The sequence below is a fragment of the Venturia canescens genome, chromosome 4 (genome assembly GCF_019457755.1).
Source record: "Venturia canescens isolate UGA chromosome 4, ASM1945775v1, whole genome shotgun sequence".
NCBI lineage: Eukaryota > Metazoa > Arthropoda > Insecta > Hymenoptera > Ichneumonidae > Venturia > Venturia canescens.
This window is the reverse complement of record NC_057424.1, coordinates 14,711,167-14,735,072: the sequence shown is the minus strand read 5'-3', so window position 1 is coordinate 14,735,072 and position 23,906 is coordinate 14,711,167. Positions and strand designations below refer to the sequence as shown.

Below are 23,906 nucleotides of genomic sequence, written 5' to 3'. Positions count from 1 at the left end.
AAGTGCGAAATGTAAACGAAAACCGATCGTTTGAAATTTAAAACTAAACCAATTTTTTGAGGCTTTTCACAGCGGTTTGCGATGTTTGCAACTGTGATGAGTGATCTCTGTTTCGAATGTACGTGAAACTGATATCACCGTAAACGCGATATCAATGTTCCTACTTGAGTTGATACAAATTTATTTTCTGCTTCGCAAACTATCGGAAAACTCGTGGACACTTCGGACGAGCTCAACTAGCAAAAAAAATCCACAGTCCGGTGTGCAATACGAGCTCGAAAGTGAGGCACGGACGACCTCGAACAGAATTTTTCCTCGTAGATATTTCCAAGAGATCTTTTGTCGCTCCTACCGATAGCGAGAAAATATTTTTGCGAGAATAAGCACACTTTGGTGTCATCGTTATTTTTTCACTTAAAATGCTAATAGCTTTGTAGTCGATTCGTCATACCGAAGGAATTTTTGGAAGGAGTTTCGTATGTCACGTCACCAAAAGCTGTGAAACTGGAAATATTCAGTCTTTCGATATACTTTTGATAAACTGGATCGCACGTGTGTCAAGAGAAAATAAGATTTTTGTGAATTGGATTCCTGGAGTAAAAGATCAAACAAACGAATCGTTTGGATGGAACACGGTCAATGCCCAATCATGAAGAATCAGTGATGATTGAGTTTTCGTATAGCTAAAATTCACCATGACATTCGACGAAGCTTTTATATGCACGAAGTCGAACGTGCGATAGGAAGGATAGGACGCAGAAGGAAAAACAGCAAAGAGCTCTCATTGGCCGCATGAAATTTAGTTACGCGGGGATGAAAACTTTTATAGAAGCAAACGATAAATAGGGAGCAAGGCAAGTGGGAATAATTGAATTTGAGGTGATAAACTTAGGAGAGACGCACGTTTTATAGTGTGTACGTGTGTGTGTGCGCGTGCGTCGGAAACTGTTCTCAACACTAAATTCTCTGCTTGTAATGTTGACACCTTAAACCTATCTTATAGTGCGCACTTCCTTACCAACCTGTCCGCGATCTCGACACTAAACTAATGAATGCGCGCGATGTACGTGTGTACGTACATACACACGTTGACACGCCAAGTCTGAATTCGCCGAAACTCAAGGCTGGAGTAACTTTTAGACTAATGGAATTAGCGGACCCTCTACCGAGACGAAGACGTTCCTCGTCGATCCTGCAAGAATAGAGTATGTACAGCTTTGAAGAGGAGTAAAAGAGCGACATAACAATCCTGTTCCGGCAGGCTCCCTTGCAACAAAACGTGCAGGGCTTCTGCTTCTCTCTTTAACCGCAATCGTCCCAGATTTGTGCTTACTCACGCGTCCGCTCGCCCTCGGCTACACTGAATCAGAAACTATTTTGATGTGGAATTAGCACTTGTTTCGAGGTCCTCTTTCCTCTCTTGATTCGTTACGAAAGCTTCTTTAGGTTCCCTGCTTCCCGAGCACTCTACAATTCTGTCATTCCAATTTACTTCTTTATTGAATCGTTCTATCGTGAGAATAACACGTCGGAAAACTCTCGGCACCTTTTCTTTATTTATTTTATTTACGTCGCATACTTTAGTAGTTGAATTGTGAGCCCTCCGTGGAATCCAATCATCGATGCATTCCGTTGGGAGTTACTAAACTCTAAGTATATCGAATGAGACAGTGGAAGGTTTCATCGCGAAGGGAAATCGCGTATTAGGGAAACTACGAGGTGCAAAAGTGGAGTATTATTGTTCCGTTGAAATAAAAATTATACGCAGGAATTTGCTCATCAGCAGCCATTCGTGATTCTTTGCGTCTCACTCGAATTTCAAAACCTGATTGTCAGTTTTACTTCAGTAACAGCATGCGGAGAAATGAAATGAGATAAAAATTCAGAATATAGAATTCAGGAGATCCGCGGGGACGAGCTCGGATCGCTACAAATGTTTCGTATTAAAATTCTCGACGCTTTTAATAATTCATCTCCTCCACTTTGAAGCCAACTGGCTCTCATTGCTCCACTCTGCTCGTAAGATCTTGTACGTACGTGAGCATATATTCTTACATTATATAAATGTGTCCACGTGTATATTTATAGCAGAGATTGAAGTGGCGAGAAGGTTGCTGGCGATTGGGAAGTCACAGACCGATAAACGAGCCCCGTGTGTACGCTCACTCCTGCTTCCAGTAGTATAACACTACGCCAGGCAGACGGCTAGACGAGCCAAGTTTCGTTGTATATCTATAGATACACGTATGTATAAAACAGTTTTCATTTATTTCCTCCCGTTGGTCTTTCGCGAATCCTCGCTCGGTCCACCGAGAGTCACGCACGTGTGTGGCATATTGAGATGAGGATAGCATTCTCGGTGCTGCGAGAATAAGAGTCCGTAGCCGGACGAAAGGATCATCCCTCGGGGATCATTTCGCAACCTGTTTACCCCTCTTCATTCTGCCATATCTCTTACGCGACTCGGAATTTCATCCCTTGGCAAGCAAGGAATTGAGGGACTTTTGAAGCTTTACGTTAAATTATAGTTTATGACGAGTCCCTCCGTTATTCTTCGTACATTTATTCGATCTACGAGCGGAGTTTCCACGTCTCGGAATTGCGGATCACCTTGAGCCACCGGAAATATCGTGACACTTTTTTATGCATGCAATGGGAAATACTAAGTGGATTTTCATCCGAATACATTTTGTTCGGAACGGTAAATTGATTTATTCTTATTATGCCGCATATATTCTGCGTGTTGCCCGTTGATCCGCAGAATAACGATGAGAACTTTCGATATAATCACACTCACCATTCGCTTCAGCCAGAATTACTATGGAATATTTGGTTAAATGGACTCACCTGAAAGCAGAAAAAAATTACAGAAAATTATTCTCATGGACGTATTTGACGTACTCTGTTGTTTAATTTAAATACTGTTTAAACATTCACCGTAAAATTAATGAGAGCATGGAGCTCCGGATAAAGCAATTGTCCCGTGGATTGAATTTGCTCGGATGAGGGAAGAGATTTTTATATGAAGGATGGAATGAAGAAAGGGAGAGAAAAGAAGATGAAAACGCAGACGTGAGGGTGGGCTAAAATCAAAAAAGCGTTCGATATAAAGATTCTGGTTTTTACGAGAATCTTGCTTCCTGAGAGCAAGGACAAGATGAAATTTAAAGAGTAAGGTGATCGAGGCGGAGAACGGGATTCGTCGAGTGGAGACACGGGAACGGTATATAATGTTGACAAGCCTTATAACGAGAAAGTGAGAGTCGTAAAGACGTATAGCTGTCGCCATCGCACGAGGCTCAGCCTATGAAAGTGGGATGAGGTGAGATTCGAGGGTTGCCACCAATTCATAAATAATCGCGTGCGCACGCGAGTTTCCCCGTCGAGGCTAAAATAAAAATGAAGACGGGAATATACACCCGGACAGCTTTCCCATTTCGATTTGCAGCGTGAAATTCTTTTTGTAAATCTTTTTGAATGGCTTTTGGGACGAGCCAAGGATATCAAGCGGGGTCGGAACTGTCGTTCCCTCGTCTTCCTCGATGGACAGCTAGGGGAGTAAGATACACCAGAAAGAAAAAGCGAAAGAAGGGAATCAACGGTTGGGAAAAAACGTAGGAAATGAAAGAAAAAAGAAAATCACCTCAGCATAAAGAATTATTTTAGGAAGGGTGCGTCACTTATTTCCGGAAAAAGTCTAACGATATACGGTATAAATGAAATCGTCAACAGAAGCCCCTTGCCCATCACTGCTGATGCTATTTTGGTGTCCCACTTAACCATCAGCACCCCTCCATTTACTTATGCAATGAGGGAATTTCAGGGATAAACATACAGACACACATACGAAGAGGAGAGAATGAGAGAGAAATTAAAGTTTGGAGCGTTTTGGAAAATCCAGTGATACACCGGGTCCGATGAGATTTGTACCTTGGGAAGATAACCACCCTACTGGATGGAATCTATGGCAGAGATGAATATTAATCAGATTTCCGTCACGTTTGTCCTCGTCAAACAATCTGTTCTCTTACGTGACTGAGTACAAAACACTGATAAATAATTTTGATCAAATTATTATCAAATTCAATCTGAAATTATTATTTTCAGCTCATTTTCTACTCTGTTGACGTGAGTATAATAATCGTAAAAAAATTGTGCCTATTTGGGACTAGGGTTGATTCCCTCGACTAGAGCACGTCCTGGATTAGATGGCTTGGCTCGGATGGCTTTCTCACACAAGATATAGAGGGATCAAGAACTCGATAAGCCGCGATGACCAAAAATAGTAAGTGTTTTGCTGCATTTTATCTTCTCCTATTGTTTCTGACGTTTCTATTCGTTTTTCTATCCCCTTTTTCTTTTCCCTACCTCACCTCAGTGAATACATTATCGATTAGTTTTCCAATAACATCGAGGTCAAAATTCATCGTACTTTCTTCAAAAATTAAACATATGTGGAGTTGAAAATATAACAAAATATGCATGAATTCTTGTGGATGCACATGCACATAAACCGTTTCAGGTCAAGTGAAACTGCTTGAGTCAAGAATTCCAACGTGTCTGACAGTTGCCTACACTATGGAGATGTAAACTCTCTCTGTCGCTTTCTCTCCGAGGGAAGCATAAACTTACTCCTGAAATTGATGAAATGTCAGACACTATGGCTGCCTTCAAGCAGGAGCTCTTTAAATTCCTATTCGATTCTGAAAGTTTATGACCTATCGAGCTTCCTTCTTGCTTGTTATATGGTGTGCAAAGTTCCAAGTTCTTTTTTTCCTAATTTTTTTCATTTCATCTAGTGTTTTACTCATAAACACCATGAGTCGAATTATATTCATCTGGTTTGTTTTATTTTAGTACGATTTTGATCAACATTCCTCTTATTCACTTAAATTGTTCACATGCTATTGCAATACGACGTTGTTGGTAATGTACCTCCTGAAAAATTTCATTCTATCATCGCGAATAGCCTCAAAACGTAGCTAGAGCATGATTGAATCATCAACAAATGTGAAAATTTTCTTCGGCAACGTTTGAGTGAGCCGGGGAAAGGAAATCTGCATGTAATTATAAAGTATGAAGCGAAAAAAATCAACAAAATTATCATTATGCGTGAAAAAAAGTTTCCAATCCGTCTCATAATATTTGGCCCTCCGAGAAAGAGAATTTTCCATTGGCAATGGGATTTCCCGTGCATGAAATATATCAAGGAGCGCCGAACTAGTGCTCCCGCCCGGAGTCTGGCTTCACTTTGTGCATATATAGGTCGATGAAACTTGCACCGGTACCTCAGTAAGCACTTTTCGGACGCGCCGGAACGTTTCTCGATTAGCATAGAGATTGAGTCGCAGCTGTTTATGTAAATGTATCGTACTGCGATGCTGTGTGTACTAGACCTTCGCATGCTTTTGGAGTTGCTACCAGAGCTGCCGTCGTTGCTTAACTTGCTGGCATACGACACGGGGAAGCTTCTCGTCATTGTGTCCTCATCAACGAGCGGGATGTCAAGTTGACAGTTCCAACTCGTAGAGACTTTGATTCGAGTTCATCGGTTGCCGGTACCGTTCACCCCGCAAGCCCTGAAAGCTTCGTCCTGAGTATGACAAGCTCTTCGAACATCACTACGGGATCGAGAGAACTGAGGAAGAGCGAGTGGGGAGGAGGAGGAGGGGGGGGGGGGGGGAAGAGAGAAAAGGACCATGAGTCATTGAGAAGCGTGCAGTGATATTGGTAAGAGCAGGTTTGCGAGGGGAAAACGCAATTACCCATGCTTGGTTGGTGGAGGGCAATCACAAGCAGAATACTCAATTATTCGTCAAGAAGCAATAATAATTCTGGGGAAAAACTTGAAGAACTCTCGTGTCGTTAAAATGAAATTGACATCCGTCGCACTAAAACAGTATTCATATTCGACCGAAGCCGTGCTTTTTACAGACCTTTGTACATACCACCGCACTCGCATCATAAATAATTCGGCTATCACTACCACATTCGAATGTAGGGATAAAAAAAAGCAATTTACCAGATGAGACTTACGAGTAATTCGTTCATTGGAAGCACATAACTTTGAAACTCTTCAGAAATCGTTGTCAGAGCCAGCCGGGGCGAGGATGGATGGAACTGAAGAGCCGAGGGAATTGAATGTGAAGAAAAAAAATTAAAAAATGAATATAAAAAAATAATTAAATAATAGAAGCGACGAAAAGCGTGCAATGGAATTGAATCTGCTTGCATGATAGATGCACATTCGAGGACCGCGCATAGAGAGGAATTGTCATTTCACAACGATATTTCAGAACTCTGAGTGGCGCTAAATGTGAGAGGAAGAGATTCGTTGGAGCGTTATCAAAGATATAAGCAGAAATGCAGGAAGCGAGAGAGATACCGAAAGTGCACGAGAGAGACGGAGAGTGCGCGAGAGAGGGTGGAAGGATTATAAGTAACGAGCGATATATGTAAATATCCGGGGGCATATAGGGATATACTATTCCACACTGGCCGTTATACGAGAGTCCACACCGATAGGCAGGCAGTCCATTTGAGCGGAGACTTTGACGCAACGCGGTACGTATACATGCATAAACGTGCTACTAGACACACAAACGCACACCTGTGGGCTTACCCACACTTTCATTATCTTTACCTATGCATATAGATATTGGGAAAGGCCGTAATGCAATGGAGTGCGATGAGCAACCCTTGCGCTTTTGTGGTCCGAGTCAAGCCAGCCAAAATGATGACGCAAGATGACCCGAGCCGCTTAATGAATTGGCTTATCGGAATTATATACGAATCGCCAATAATCAATTATACCTCTAGTAAAAGCGACTACTGTGCCAGCGAGAGATTAGCCTCTAATACTATCTCCCCGTTGCTGCCTTATTGTACCTATTTATAGTGCTGTTTGCATCGACCCTTCGATGCCGGCTAACCTCGAGTCCAAAATTTAATGCCGTTGCTAGGAATCTGTAGAAATTTCATTATTTTAAAAACGTGAAAAACTCTGTGGGACTGCGGTGCACACGAGCATGTATGCAAGGAACGAATGACATCAGAAACGTGGAGCCGAGATTCGAAATGGCAAGGGATAACTAAAGGGACGTTGGTGTATATTGAAAGCAAAACATTTCGTTTTCAGAGTAATTGGTCATCGAGCGATAGCGTACGCAGCAGCAAGTGTCTAAAAATCAAACTAAAATCCGTTTCTACCGGATTTCGTCGCGATCACAACGCGATTAGGCGAATATAAGAAATATCAAAAAATGTGATTTAATTGGCCGATTCCGGCTGTGCTCCGTATTCGGACACCAGATTTTTATCATTAACGCAACGAATAAATGAAAATACGGAGCAGTTTGCGTACGCCATGACACCTTTTACGCCGGTTACAAAGATCATTTTATCACAAATTGTACACACATTCGCCACAACCGAATAGAGACCGGAGCCGGATTCACACCACTTCACTGCTCATTACGAAACTCATTTGTCGGGAATTCAATAAAAACTGACGGAGAAAGCCGGTAAAATACACGCGAAGCGTCTGACATGTGACAGCGAGCGTATTTGTTGTATATACGCCACCATCGATTTTGAGTTGGTCACGTGAGCTCGATGATCCTTAATGATAAGGGCAGTGAAAATTTGTAGAATGTCGTGACAGCAGCTTGCCACGGAATTCCTCATACCCGTAATCACGTTTACGTCTATCAAATAGCCGAGTTCTTCAAGGTGGAACACTCACGTAGCAGAAAAGCTTCATGGTTTACCGATAGATCGGCAGCTTAATATTTGATTGGAAATATTGGTGCAGGGAGTCAAGAAGGAGAGAGATGGTAGATCGCACGTTTCATACTCTCTCTCTCTCCCTCTCGTAGATCGTTGGATCAAAAGCACCACGTGTCGAATCATGCATATGCGTACATCCCCGTATGAACACACATACAGGCAAGCCGCTGTCTCTTGCGAGAGAACCGTGCGAAATAGCGAGCTGCTTCGTCACGTCATTAATATCGGTATTAGCATTAGCATTAACGCGCTCGTTGCACCGAATGCGTCGGATCGTCGAAGCGATGACGTCGGGAATCCGAACTCTGAATTAGCTCCTCTCGCCCGCATGTATATATGCGTGCGAACAAATGAACGTACATGTGTCGATGCATATATCGGGCTTGTATGGTCGGAGGCGTTCGAGAGCTCACGACGGCCCCCACGGAGATAACATCAACGTCCGATAACATCCTGGTATCAGCATTCGCAGGCGTCGATGTATTTGGACACATTAATATTTCCGAAATGAATACCCAGCTCGGTCGTGTCATTCATGCTGATCGAATCATTTGTTTTTGCCTGTTTGGGGTCATTTTCTTATACCCAGTTATTACACATCTCATAAAACGCGATGACGAGTTTAGAATAATTAAAAGATGGCGTAACCGTACTATGGCACGAGCCGGCGCTACGTGTCTCGAAAGCTCGAGACCGGAGCTTTCTATCTATGTTGGAAACGCGGCGAGAGCCTTTATTATGTCGAGCTTTTCGATTTTTTTGGAGTTGGAAAGTTTGAAAAATTTTTGAAACTTCAAATTTTGGGTATTTTGAAGCGCGAAAATCTTTCAATTTTCAATATTTTTGTATAATTTTAGTTTAGGCGATAGCCACTGCTGGATAAATATATGGGTTCCTGTGGAGTAGTCGAATCTACCCGAGATATCAGAGTTGAAAAATTCCACTATAAAGTTGAAATGCCAATAAATAATCCCTTCACACTTCAAAAGTCTATGTTTTTTTCTCGCCGCAAAAAAAAAAAAACGCGAAAAACCCCAAAAAATCCTGCTGCCACACGGGTTTAATAATGCATTTACCAAAAAAAAAAAATATTGATTTTTCAAATAAACATTTTTCAACCAACTTTTATATTTTTTCATTATTGATTTTCGTAAAAAAGCAAGCTTTTTTCATCGAATGCTAGAGCTCTAGAATACTTTTCGTGTTCACAAATAAACACTCGAATAAGAAAAGTGTCTTAAAATTGTCATTTTCGTACGGCAGAGTTTGCGCTCTCAGTTTTTTATCGCAATACTCGAGTCGATACCGCATCTCTCGTTAAATGCACGAGCATGGACCAGACGGTTAGAACGTGTCTAATAGTCGATGTGTAAAAAGTAAAGTGGGGCGGAGGTTGGCCCTTCTGGGAACCGAGGAAAAATCACATCCGACTTTTGTTCCAGTCCATTTGATTTGCGTCAAGCATTACGTACTATTTCACAGAGACTCAAAGAAATTTGGACTAAAGAACGAGAAGCTTCAATACTATTGGTTGCCGAAAAAAAATTGAAGGAGAGAAATACAACGAAGTGGCCGTAACAGTAACGGAGAATCGAGGGGTGGGACGAGTGGCCCCAACGGACTCGAATAACACGGTCGACGGGCAGGTTATGCATTCGTGGATCGGTCCATACACGTGTAGATCTTTATACGCTCAAACCTCGGGATCGTCCGGTGAACGTGAAATAGCCTTTGGTTACCACTTCGTTTAGTGATCGACACATGAATAATTGAATTTAATGAATGGACTGTTATTAATCCGCTGTATAGGAATATTTGATTCATCGAGCGAATTGAAACACCCTCAAACCATAATTTTCATGTGCTACCGGAAACAAAATCAAAAGCTTTTCTATTTGTTTTCACTTTCAATTGATAGTTCTAATACTTTGAGTACATTGCTTTGACGATCGACGTCATTCATTTCCCTCGTCGAATTTTATCCATCGACGATATACATTGACGAAAGCGTTACACATGAGCGTACGTATAGCCGTTATTGCGGTTCCAATTACTCCATCGATTCAAATGCGTGACAAGCCACAATCTTTTCTAGAGCTCCGGTCGCACCGCAGTATTTTGACATTATTTAACGGCTGCTGATCGGCCAATCGTGTCGTTTTCGATCGTCGAGCCTGGCGCGCTACAAAAGACCTCTTAGTTTGTATTCTCTAGTGTTTTCACTGGCGTGTATGAGCGGTGTATAAAGTCCTGTTATTGAACAGTGATCGGGCAGAGAATAGAAAACAAACAAAAAACATAAAAGAGAGTGGAAATGGTCGTAGTGGGAAGGATGGGCTCGAGGTGGAAAATTGTGTCTGTCGCAAGTTTCCCGGCTACATGCGGAAAACGAAGGGCTGCTCGTGTATTCGTGCATGCCCGCGCGACAAGCACTTCAATATCCGCATCTCTATGGAGAAAACCGCTATTCTTCGCTATGATACTGATGCACAATATATCGTAGAGATAAAAAGAGAGAGGAAAAGAGAAAGGGAGTCGCATGTATGCAGCCCATTAAGGATATGTGTACGCATACATTGATACACAAACGTACAACTATATACATGATCGTGCATAAACGATGTGTGTTGCATCGGTAGAAAGCAGGGCGACGTGACATTCTATGAAACTGTGTATACAGAACGGTCCTATTGTACCCGTGTCAAGCTGTGCGCATTGTTTTGCAATATTTCGCGCACTAATTGGCTTGGAAATTGCTATTTCCTGAAATTACAACTGAACAAACTGAACGACGTAGAGGGCGCTCAGCCTCGTTAGTTTCTCGTTTCTCTGTGTGTATATGAAGAGCTCTATAGCAACTTTCGCTACCTCCGTATCTCCTTCCACATGAAGTTCTATCTTCCCTCTATCTCCTCTTTGTCTTTCTTTCTCTCTTTTTACTCTCCTCTTCTTCAACCCCTAATCAACAAGCCGTATAGCGATCTTTCTTTAATTCCCACAGCAACGAGTCTCTATTTCTCCCAGCTGTCAGTTCCCTGCTCTCTTTTACCTTCCGGGTACACGCGTTACTGTGCAACCGAACGTTTGCAGCCCTTAATGCTTGTCAACCACTCGGTTTAGATGTTTTTATACCCATCGGTACTTATGGAACTTCGCTTTGCTATCCCGCCGTTGCGCTCTATCAAATTCGTACCTACCAACCGAATAAACAAACCCAAATACGAGAATGGATGCAAATTTATGTATCCCGAAAACGAACGAAACTCTCGGGGATTCATGCACGGATCTGTGAGCTCTTCAAGTCTCCTGATGTAAACCACACTCTCGTGTATACACGGAGAAAACGAGGCCGAAAATTCTAGAGGAAAGTACTTAGAATATAGTATCTCGGGGATAGTATATAACTGGGTTGCAGCATTAATTCGAAGAGCAGTTATGGCAATTTTTCTATCCACCATAATAAAAAGACCAATACTCATTCCTTTTATTCAAAAGACTTAAGTGCGTTTTTCTCTATAAGCATATAGTAAAAAAATTTTTCAGTCATTTCAAATGTTTATATTGTAGAGTATGCTCGGGCAACTGAAAAAAAAACGATATGTATGGTAAAATGTCACACGTATTCGGTCTATATTCGTGTATTTATCATAGAATTTACTATGCTGATAGTCAAAATTTGTGATTTACAATACATTTCCACTTATCAGAAAGTGCTAGTCTGACATGATATAAATAACACTCGGAAACAAAACGAAATATAGTTCTAACACGTGCATCACTTTTTGCTATGCACATAAAAGCTGTTTAGAATTGAAAGGATGAAAAATTGGAAAATTCAAAAAATACTATGCCGTTTGTAATCGGTGCCTAAATACTTATAAAATTCTTGAAAAATAATATATTCCTCACTGTACAAAACAAATCCGTTTTCTCCGTGTACTTCCATACACTCGTTTTCTTTTCTCCGTGGCGTGTATTTTACCGGATTTGTCCGCGAGCTTTTATTGAAATCGCGGCAAATGAATTTCGTAATGAGCAGTAAAGTGGTGTAAACCCGGCTCCGGCCTCTTCGGTTGTGACAAATGTGTGTACAGTCCGAAAACGGAGCACTGCCGGAATCGACTAACTACTTCACGTTTTTTAATATTTTCAATATTCGCGACGAAATCCGGTAGAAACGGATTTTAGTTTGATTTTTGGATACTTGGCGCTGCGTATGCTATCGCTCGATGACTTTTAAGTACTTACAGGAGAGTTTTTCCGTGAGCAAAAAAGACCCACAGACTCGATGGTCCGTCTGTTGGCACTTGGATATTATGATCGTAGAGTGAAAAATACAAAATCCATTATTGAAAACGCAGCACATCATATTTCGTACATCAGGTTTGTTTAACCTCACTCGCTTTCCTATTTCTCTCTTTCTACTTGTCGAAAACAAAAAACAAAAAAAAAAAAAAACAATGAGAAGCGACGATAAATTTTGTACAAATGCCGCACGAAACGTTCTGGCAGAGTTGTAAAACGGTGATTTATTTACAATGCGAGGTAATTGATTTACTACTCGCGTGCGGCGTAACCAGAGGCCATACGTGAGCTTTTTCCCCATTCGAGTGTGACTCTGTTTCCTCTGTGCTCGCCCTCTTTATCCCGTGACAACTCTTTGTTCGCGTTCAGTTCGTATTTTTGTTCATCCGTATCTCTCCTTCTCTTTCTTCCCATCACTTTTTTCATCTTTTTCATACTCATCGCGTATTTGACTAACATACATTGCAATATTCGACTTTCCCCTCTCTTTCGTCAAATCGCAACGTATATTTTTCTCTTTTGCACCTCTCCGGTTCACGATTCGTGTCATCCACTCACGCGAATGTCGCCTGAACAGAATTCTCACCAGGGATTGACCAAGCACCTCACGTAAAATAATAAAACTGGCGGACGCCATACGGTGCACGGACGCCCACACACACTCAAACCCACATTTACAGACACACGTGCGCAACGATACACACACGCATGTGTACATATATCTACAAGATACGCAAAATGAAAACTCGTTATCGTTGTGGGCGTCAGGTGTACGAAGAGGGTAGCTGAAGCGATACTTTGTGGGGTTGACGAATTGATCGTTTCGAGACTCGTTCGAACGACAGACTTCCATTAGTTATATCTTCGACTAATGCCTAAACGATTTTCGCGTGTTTTTAATGGATAACGCTCTGTTACACGATTCCCTCATAAAAAAAAAACCTCAACCCAACCCTCTGTTACGTATTGTTGAGGGTGCCTTATGAACGACAAGTGAAACCGAAATTTATGAGCTCACTGATACCATTTACCAGCATTCGAACAATTGTACGCACGCATGATCGACTTTATTGCGCAAGGAATGATTCCCTGGCGATTCTGAGTTTCTATTAACATTTTTCTCCACTACCGCAATGTATTAGTACGAAAAAGTCCTGTCTGAATGGGTGGATCCGACATTTGTAGAAATATATAGTTGTGCTTATTCTTGTACAGCAAAACTAGCGCTACTTTTCAAAGCTGTAGCGATTATCGTAATTCACAATGGCTCAAGTTTGAGAAAATGAAGCTTTGTTTCGGATGAATATTTCATCATCTACGTAACAGCTATGTACGAGGAACGTGAAAACTCATAACTTTTTTCGTTCGCTCTCCAAAGAGCAGTTTCGATGAGAGTATGGAAGCCTCTCTAAGCCAACGGGAATGGGAAAAACTGGATGAAAATAAAAACCAAGACGGCACACACGCACATATTCATACAGGCGGAGAGAAACTGACTGGAGAAACGAGAGATTTCTGTGCAACACCAGCAGGAGCTACGAAGTACAGTGAGGATTTTCCTGTCAACGTCCACCAGGGGACAAGCTGTGGTGATATTATTCCTGGTCAGCGTGGCCACGAGTTCCCGTCTTCCCGTCGGTTTGTCCGCTATTCTAGTCTCCCCCGAACCTATTCGTATAAACCAGGAGAGCTAAATTTACAGCGCAGGATCAGTGTCCTTTACCTCTTACGTCGTCAGTTGTGCCGTGTTCACCATCGCACTAACGCCCTCTGGTGGACTGGTACTTCTTAATCCTCGTGCACAGTTGTCTTCCTTCTTGTTAAACTATCACTCCGCATTCTTGCGATGGGGGTACAAACCTTGGGATCTTTCCTCGCTGGCTATCAACCCTATCCCATCTTTCTCAGCTACTGCAATTCACTCAACGTATATTCATCTCCCAAGCCCAAGTTGGTGCTCCGGGGCCAAGTCTCGAATCCGACCCAGCCACCAAGCTATAAGCCAAGATGAAGGCTACTTGCTCATGCTCCTGTATGGCCCTTGGGATTTCGTTCTACGGGAGCTATCGCAGTAGCCCCGCCCTATCCTCTCTATGGACAAGATACTAATTAAACTGAAATTCGGAACGAGCTAGTCTCTATAGGACCATTCCGTTGAAAGCATTGAGACTGGACTCACGACGGCTTAAGTTATCATGATAACGAAGAGAGGCACGGAAGCAAGGAAGCTATTTGACCAAATCTGTTTTACAATACACTTCACATTTTTTATTAACAAAATTCATTCGATCGGAATACGACCGTAATCATGATATATGTCCAGCCAACTTTTTTTAAAATCTGTCAAAAGAGACAGTTTGAAGGGGTGGATATGTAGTGATTGCGCGGTTACGAGGATCAATTGATTTCTATTCCATCGGTGGAAAGCGATTTCTCATTTCAACATTTTGTAAATAGAAACTTCCTTTTCATTTATGTCGTATACGCGAGAGCAGGTCTTCCAGACGAGCTGCGTTTCTGGACCGTCCAAATGCTCCAACGCCGCTCCTGGTACTTGTCCCCAACCTCGACCCCCGATCTTCCTGAATCCCCCCTCAATTCACCGCTCTTTTGCTCGTCCTCAACTTCCGTCGAGATAAACGCCCGAGGTAAACGTCCATTGAAATATCCGGAGGAACTACCGGCTCTTTTCAATGACCGTCCGAGAGTATAGACTGACGGTGATATTTCCAATTGAAAAAAATAAAAAATAAAATAAAGCAAGATTGGAGGAAATTGAGAGGTTCTTTGAACCTGTATGCCACCAATGGGACTGAAGAAAAGTATGAAACTCCCCCAACTAATTGGTTGACTTCAAAAATTTTTTGTTCTCCGTTCAAATCCGGTTTCGATAATTCAAAGTGCGACTACGATGAGAAAAACTGTACAGTATCTCCGATTATTTATATTTCGCTGTAACGGCGATGAACGTGTAGCTCGTTACAAGTGATGAAACAAATATTATTAGCTCTCTCGAAAAGAAAATTTGAATAAAATTCTACAGCATTTTCTCAACAGAAATGCCAATCCTTACCCTCTAAAGTCAAATCGAAAAATTTATAGAAAATTGAAACGTCGATCACGGCTTTCCATCACTTTTACAATACTTTCAATTTACGAGAGGGCAGTCGCCTCTGCGAAAGGAGAAAAAAAGAAAAGCATGAACAAAAGATAGGAACAAACTCAGCGGACATCAAGAGTGAGTATATCGAATGCCATTTCTGCTCGGCGCAACACTGCCCTCTTCACGTGTGCTATACTATGTGTGCTATTACCGTGGAAAAGCACAGAACAAGGAAACAGGAGAACAAAAGATAAAGCTGAAAAAGAAAAAAGGGAAGGGGACTCGGGCTGAGAGAGAGAGAGAGAGAGAGCTGCGGCCTCTGCGGGTCAGCAGAAGAATGAAATAGCGGGGGATTGAGCTTTCAGTGTGCTCCGCGCTCGGAATGTGGCACAGAGTGTGCCGCTCCATCGCATTCTTTTTTCATCTCTTTCCCGTTCGTACCATTTTTCCATCGCAGAATGAAAATCAAAGCTTGACCGCGAAAGTACTGGATTCCCGCAGCGGGGAGGGATTTTCATTGTGGTGGATAGTGTGAGTACCAAAAAGGGTAGGGCTACACTATTTCATCTGCAACGGTCCGACCATTTGCAAGCTGATGAGAGACCGTCGCTCATATACTTTTTTTAACACTCCACCCCACAACATTCTCTTGCGCTGCTTTTCCTAACGGTGATTCTGCTTATCACGATAGCACATCGTATTAGAGTGCACAAAATTACGTTTCATTCTGATGCTAAATTATTACTTTTTCTTCGCCAAAGCATATTTAACAAGGAAAATTAATAGTCTCATTTATTAACCGAGCGTGGAATGCTGAATATAACGAAACTCACCATTTCCAACGCTTTTCGAACCTCGTAGTTTCGTATTTTCATCAAACATTTGTAATACTCATATATCCGAGATTCAGTACGCGTTTTTCCATGTTATAAAAACATTTAATAAAAAATCTAATGATTTTCACGAAGGAACGAAAAGCGTATGAATATAAAATTTTCGGTTAATGAATTTTTTCATTCTCCCGAACATTTTAGCTTCGATGATCTCATGAAACTACCAGGAAGCTCAAATTTTTTGGTTTATTTCACATGAAAATAAAATTGAAAATGATTAGACGAAGATGGTAGAAAAAAAAGTAGGGCGAATTCGCGAAAAACTAAACAAGAATGCAGAACTGGGACAAAACCTTGGTAATATTACCCCCACCCATTTCTAGTCGTGCTCATTTTCGTCACCGACCGTGCCTGTGTAAGGCCTGCAGTAAATCCGTTTTTTTCTTGACATTCCGATAAGATACTCTATGCACACATTTTGAAAGAAAATTTCGTCGATAAAACTAAATTGTAGAAATGATTTTGCAAAGCTAAAAAATCAGATGTTTTTATCCATTCGCGGAGTGTTTTATTTGTAAGCTTTCATATCTTTCGGTTTCGTTCTCGAATGCTTTATTTAACGGCATAATTGATGATTCAGAATTCAGATTTTAGGGAGCGCAATGTGATTTGTTGGAGAAGTGTCTATAGCTTCGAATGTTATTATGATGGCGCGTATCCAAGCTCGTAGGCACGAAGGGTTTAGGAGTTTACTCTCTCGTTAGGAACACACGTCGAGAAGCGTGCTGGAGTATGAGTGAGAAGCTTCGATGAGGCAAGTTTCTGGCAGGTTTGAGGGTGAAAGAGAGTGGGTCGTACGCGGAGAAGGGGCTTTCGAGAACCTCAGGGACTACGAGGGACTGTTGGGTACAACGCGAAATCTGTAGGTGTGTGCTGGGGAAGCCGGTTGTACGGCGTTAGGAAGGACGAGGTCATATTTGCAGCGGATGTGGAACGATCGTGAGTTCGTATCGTAAATGAAATCACGTATTCGCGCTCGTGGAACGAGAACACGTAACCCCGAGAAAACGTAGGAGCAACTATATACACAAAAGGGGCAAAGAGCGAGAGTGAGGGAGGAAGCGAGAGACGTGAGATCTGTGGGCGCAGGAAAAAAACGGTTCGAAGGAAGGCGAGAAGATCAATGCAGAAAGAGTGCCTCGCTGTGAGTTGCTATTGCACAGGAAGAAAAAAATGCAGAATGGCACTGAACGAAAGTTTGTAATACGCGAAAACAAAACACCCAATCCAATAGAAAAAGTGCGAGTGCTTCAAATCTGGTATTCATTGGCATCAAATTCAAATTCATGAATCGCGGAATGCTGCTGGAAAAAGAGGCTCTGAAAATAGTATCGTAGGAATTAGCAGGAGCTGAAGTCCGTCCGGAGAGAACTGGAGAAAATATTCGGCATCGAATTCCGTTTTTATTTGATAAAGATAAAAGCTCATGAAAATTTGTCACAACTAAATCTCCACGTTGCTCGTCGGAGTGTTTCTCAAAAAAATGTAGTTCAACTGGATTTCATAATCAAAGTTGTTCCTTCTCGCGATTGCAAAGTCGAAAAAGTAAAAGCTCTTCTGAATCTTTTCAGGTAATAAAGCTGGCTATCGAGAGATCTTTGATAGCATTGAGCGCGCGCAATGCACTGCAATAGCAAAATATGGTAGTTTGTCGTGAGATCTAGCGTGACATACGCGATAACACACTGCGAAGAAAATATAAAGGTAGAAGTGCATACCGATATATAAACGGGAGCGAGGCAGTTTCGTAAGTTGGTAATGCAGTTTTCATCGAGAAAGTTAAGGGCGTGGAGTCTGCAAGAAAAGTCGTGAAAGGAGGAAGTCGGCGGGGAATAAGATGAAGGGAGAAAGAGAACGCGAAAGACTCGAGACAGACGGGTACGCGAGCACGTATTCGAGTGAACACCGATGGTCAAAGAAAATTTACATGAATGAACGATTGTTCCAATACATATGTATGCATATTTATGCGTAAGAGAGTTGCCTCGTTGGCAGAGAGAAAACGTTCCAAAAAGTAACTTAGAAAAGTGAAGATAAAGAGAGTTCGGCGGGGCTGTGCAATATGCGGAGTAGTGCACAGAAGAAAAGCCAGACTTGTTCTTCCGGTAAAAGATGGGGGCGCAAGTGTTGCAAAAGTGAAATTTTGTTCCTACCAAATGAATAAATCTGCCTTCCTCTCTTCCCAGAGGTAGCATCTATTCCTCTCCCTTACTCATTCCATCCAGGAGTCCGTGCGTCACGTGTCTTACTCTTTCCAACCCATTCCCTATTTTCCCCGAAGGGTTTTACGCTTCCCTACGTTATATGTACTTATACATTTATTCTATACTCTTCCTGAAATTCAAACGTCTTCTCTCTTTTCCTTTCGTTATACCATTTTTCTTGACTTCGCTCTATAGCTTATAATGCGCCTCCACGAATATATCCTCATTCTCCATGTATTTCTGGGGAACAACGTGCAACGTTGAGTACGAATTTTCCTCCGTGAAATCGTAAAATTTACTTTCCAAACATTTTTACCCGCACCAATCCTCCCTCTTTTAGCACGAATGAAAGCTTCTCCTGCCTCGCTTATCTGTTACTGTACTCCCTTTTTTTTTTCTCTTTTTTCGCTAACTTCCTATCACAGTTATTTTTTTAGGCTCACGTATTCCTTCTTCTTCCAATATTTTATTTATATATTTATAAGCATATTCTCTTTTTTTGGTAGAATTTCAAATTCTCATTTCGCATAGCAAATTCTCTTTATGCGTTCAGTCATTGTGCTTTACACATTTTAATAAAACGGATTCAAATCTCAAAATTTCGTTTCATATTTTTTCAAAAACTCAACTAAACGGTGTACAATTGCTTTAATAAGAATTCCTCTACATCGTATCTGATTTTTAATGTTTGAAAAAAAAAAAAAAAAAAAAAAACCCCACGTGACAACAGTGTTGAACAGCATTCAGAAGATTCGTAATCTATTCGTTCACAATGAAAACTGATAACTTCTTTAAGGATTAATAGCAAGGGACTAAAATAAGAAACTCCGGAATGAAGTGCATAAAAAAATAGACGATGATTTTATAAAGGCGTTGTGTGCCTCAGAACTATACCTGCTATACGAGCCTCGCCAATCATCATTCTACGTTACATATTTTCTTCGTCACTTGACGCGTCACTTGACGAGGAATTCCTGGGGAGTAAGAAAAGCAAATGGAAATTAGAGTAACTGGATAAAATGTGTACATTTACATTTGAGCCTGCGTATACATAAAATGTAAACAATGGGGATTATGGGGAACGATAAAATTTCAACGATTGAATTTTCGCTAGCGCCAAGTAGCATAAACCACTAGAATGAGTCGAGGGTGGTTGGCGGTAGGTTTGCGATGGCCATTCTCCATTGAGTCCTAAGGCAACATTAATCCCTTCGAGTTTACCTCTGAAGACGTACGCAGCGAAAAAAGTTGTGAATAACGAATGCATAAAATTATTGAAATCTGGTTTGTCGTCGTTGAATATTTCGCGCGTCAAGCCTCAAATACAGGTGAAAAATTTTATTTCAATCGCAACTTGGGAGGGAACGGTGGAGAAAATATGTGGTGGTGAACATAAAGAGAAAGAGTTTGAAAGCTGAGCGACGAATGGATAGACATAAAGATCGACGTCTCTGCGGAGCGACTTGACAGAAGCAGTCGCGTTTCGAAGCAACGATGCGAGAACTATTTTTTTCGTGGAATATACGTATGCTGTAAACGCAAATATAGACGTGTGCATTGGGCGATATATCGACAGGTAGCCGCAGCGAAAAGAAGGCGAAGCGTCTGTAAGACATGCCGCCATCGACAGAGATCGTCTCGGTTGTCAAGACGGAGTCTCTGTGTTATACAAAATGTATCGTCGAATGCGTAGTGCTAGGTGATAGGATGGCAGAGACGAGAAGGAAAAATGGATTGAGAAAGGTTGAGGGTAAAAGGGCGGAGGGGCGAGGGGGGCAGGCAGAAATACATAGGCAGTGAGATTATATTCAACCGATTCAACGTACCAGCGAGTCAAGTCGATTTCGGAAGCGACATCGCAGCAAGAGCTGCCACAGTTATCTTAGGTGGATATCTGTACATATAGACATACGTGTACCTTAAATATGTATAGCTAGATGGATGGATATGTGCACAGTTCGACGCACAATTTTCTCTCTCTGCATTGGGATGGTGCGCCGTTTGCGCGCGAGTAAACACACGCGCGCGAAAATCTCCTCGCGCAAATATAAACATATCACACAAATATATATTTTTCACACATCTAAACATCGATCGTCTAATAAATATGCTATTATAATATAATGTATGTGTTTAGTAATATAAATGTAGATAGATGAGGAAACGTTTGTTAAAGAAATAGTCAATGTGTTAGTGTTCATTTGGTATTATCATTGAAAATAATAGTTCGATATGAATCGGTGATTTGACATATTGCAGCAAAAACAATACGAGCACGGTATATTCTGTAGTTTCGTCCGGTGTATTCGTAATGGCTTATTTGTGTGTTTTTCTTTTCCCAGGATATATCATAGATATGTTGTATGCAATCGTCAAGAGGTGGCAGAGACGGAATTATCAAGAGAATTACTGGGAATAAGACAGGTCAAGAGCTAAAAAATGAACTCTGATTAAGTAAAAAGGGTTTTGTGGTGATGATGTTTTGTGGAGGATTATTTGGCGGTTACTGATGATTAGTAAAAGGCACGTAATATACTACAGAATGTATAGTGCCAACGAGGTTGGAAGAACGAGGGGTTGGAACGGCAGATCGTGGTTGAATCATAGTTTTCTTTTTTTTATCTTTTTACGTTTGTATGATTTTTCGATTTATTTCTCTTGTTACATATTTTTATATCGGTCGTATGTACATGTGATAGTCATTTTTGAGATATATCAGTGGGTTAACGAACGGTTACAAAACAAGTTACTGAACTTTCGTGTACCAGAGATAGAGACAGAGAATAAGAGATTGAGAGAAGGAGAGAGAGAGAGAGAGAGAAAGATATGTTCATATATATATTTATAGAGAAAGAGAGAGACAGAGAGAGAAGAGAGAGAGAAAGATTCGAGGAAGACAAAGGACATATACGTATATAAGATTGAAGGAACGTTTTACGACATATACGCATATATCGTAATACTATGCCATGTCATATATATGTATATTGATGTATTAGTATAGAGAAAAATTCTACAGACTATATCCTAATTTGCAAACCAAACAAACGAACCAACCTCCTCGGAAAGGCCTAGCCGAAAATGTTCGCGGGACCCCTGTAACAAAAACATAGATAAATCATAAGAAAATCATAGAATAACGAAAATAAATAGCTAGCAGACGTGACTTTCTATTTGTTTTATTAATTTTTGGTTTTTCTTTTTTTCTTTTTTTTTTCTTTTTCTTTTTCTTGACACCTTCATATGAATTTTTCTTTTTTCAGTAGTAAACACAATCGGGGTCGAACGCATTTTTCGATCGAAAACTTTGTTCTCAATAAAATTACGTGTTAATTGTGTGGAAAAAAAACAACATAATCGTAATAATTTTTCTAGCTAATACATACAGGTGTATACACGACGAATTTAAAAGGGAAGTTTTCAAACAATTGAATATAAGATAGCCATGGTTTGAGCCTAGCGATAAATCTATGTACATACACTAGTTCTCTCACGTAAACTCTCAATTCTTATACAACGCCCTCGTACGTCACACTGGTCTGTCGATGTGTTTGTTGTCGTGGGTCGTCCGTGTACGAATTTATTTATACGAGCGTTACGTGTAATTAATTTTGATGAGCATGCATCGTCGCATGGTAAATGTTCGGCCGATTCAGATATTTTGGTCTGATGGAAAGAAAATATAATTTTTTTTTTTCCCCACTCTCTTCGACTAACGCAAATTTTTTAAAGTCCCTCAAAAACTGTTTGAAAACAAAAGCACAAAATTCTATGAGCGTTCACACTGAATTGATGAATAAAAAAACTCCCTTTACACAACTAAATATCGCGAGGTTTTTCTCTAGTGTGTATTTCAGATTCGATCTCATGCCCCTTGACAAGGAAACTCGAATGAGAGAGACAAAGGGTTGTGAGAGCTCCGGAGAGAGGGACCCTCAGCATAGTTTGTTGGCAAGTTTGAAAGCACGGTATATCGGTCCATCGCAAACGTTTGTCATGTGTACACAGTATCCGGTTTTCGCAAGGAAAAGAAACCACCAGAGAGGGGCAGGAAAGACCAACTCAATGCTGTTTCCGTTTTCATCGACGTCACTCAGTCTTCCGTAAGGCTTTGAAATAATGCTCTCCAACTCTCTTTCTCTCTGTTTCCAACGATATATTCCAACATCGTAGTCTTTGAACTCCGCGTTTCGAATAATGCACCTACGAATTTACAAAAGTATTTTAGAACGCGATATCGCATGCGAGAACCACACGCTCCCGTAAATCATACATCGCCTATCGAGTGGCTGCAATAACTATTAACATAAGTAAACACGTACTTTGAGACGAGTTGGATCTTTGTGTTCGTAACCGGTCAATATTTGCGACGTAAAAAACGTTGTTTGTACAGGTCAGTTTACCGCTGGTCACGAACTTTCTGGTAGGCAACTTCAGGTATAGCATTGAAATGAAAATTTCTCGAATACAGAATACGATATCAAGGCCCATCTCCCAACAATTCTAATTATTTTAACGAGCCAAACTGGCAAACAGTAAAGCAACAGCTCGCCAGCGGATTATTATCAGAGTCAAGTTCCATTCGATGTTACACAGCGGTGCGGAATAGTCGGCAGAGAAATAATCAAACAATCATAAAATATGATCGAATGCTATTTGATATTCTCGGGAGGTCAGGAGCAATGATCGATCGAATCTGAAGTTGGGCGTGTCAACGAGATCTCCATCTATCTATTGCGGTCGCGGGGGATGAATTTTCGTTTTTCGTCAGTGCAGTTCTTAAATGATGAACCACCACCGGGTCATCGAAATGATTGTACTCCGTTGATTTCGGTCAACCGGTCATCGGAAATCATCAAACATTCAACTGTCTCACTAATTTTGATCAGAATTGTGGCTCTACGGGGATACACATAGGGGGAAGGCGGCGTGTGTCGTTGAACGGAAAATTGTGCAGAGGACACTACACTTTCGTATACGAGAGATTTGGCTCACTGTGCTGCGCTGCTGTGGCACAGATTGTAACCATACTACTATATTTTGTTGGGTCGTGTCAACGTCCGAATCGACCACATTACCGTTTCGGGTACGGCCCCGTACTCGCGCGTTTTGTACCTCGTCGAGCCAATATTTCCGACGTACATACCAACAAAAATACGCAAATACATACGTGTATCTTCGTGCACACACACACACACTGAGAAGTTTGCATGTTCGTTTGCTTACCGCTTCCCACTTCTCTCTTACCACGATTAAACCTTTACCGGGCGTTTGAGAGAGCGCCTGTGTGCCATTTACTTCATAAATGTGGTTAATCTGGCAGTGCTATTCACGGGAATCGGACACGATAGTGCACGGTGGGCAGGAAGTTAGCGCGAGGATGAGCGAATCACTTTAAGCCTATAAACTCAACGTTTCCTCTCTCGCTTTTTTTCCTCGCCATCGACTTGTATTCTTTTTAACTTCTTTTTCTCGTATAACAGGCTATTTTTATATTGTATCTGAACTCATTTGAATAGGAATTACAACATCGGAGCAAAATAATTTCCAATTTATTCGCGCTCGTATAACCGTGTTGTGACATTTATCTTCGTCTCTTATTCGATTTTATAT

The 23,906-nt window shown here is 41.3% G+C and overlaps 1 protein-coding gene across 8 annotated transcripts in view; it reads right to left on the bottom strand.

Annotated features, from left to right (window-relative positions):
- Positions 1 to 23,906, bottom strand: part of LOC122408999 (synaptogenesis protein syg-2-like) — a 225,695-nt gene that overhangs the window by 169,608 nt on the left and 32,181 nt on the right. For 6 of the 8 annotated variants that reach the window (XM_043416165.1, XM_043416164.1, XM_043416168.1 and 3 more), the window contains exon 3: positions 21,351 to 21,389. The exons of the other annotated variants lie outside the window; for them this stretch is intronic. In XM_043416165.1, the coding sequence (XP_043272100.1) occupies positions 21,351 to 21,389 (39 nt within the window). The remainder of the gene's footprint in view (positions 1 to 21,350; positions 21,390 to 23,906) is intronic. 8 annotated transcript variants of the gene reach the window in all.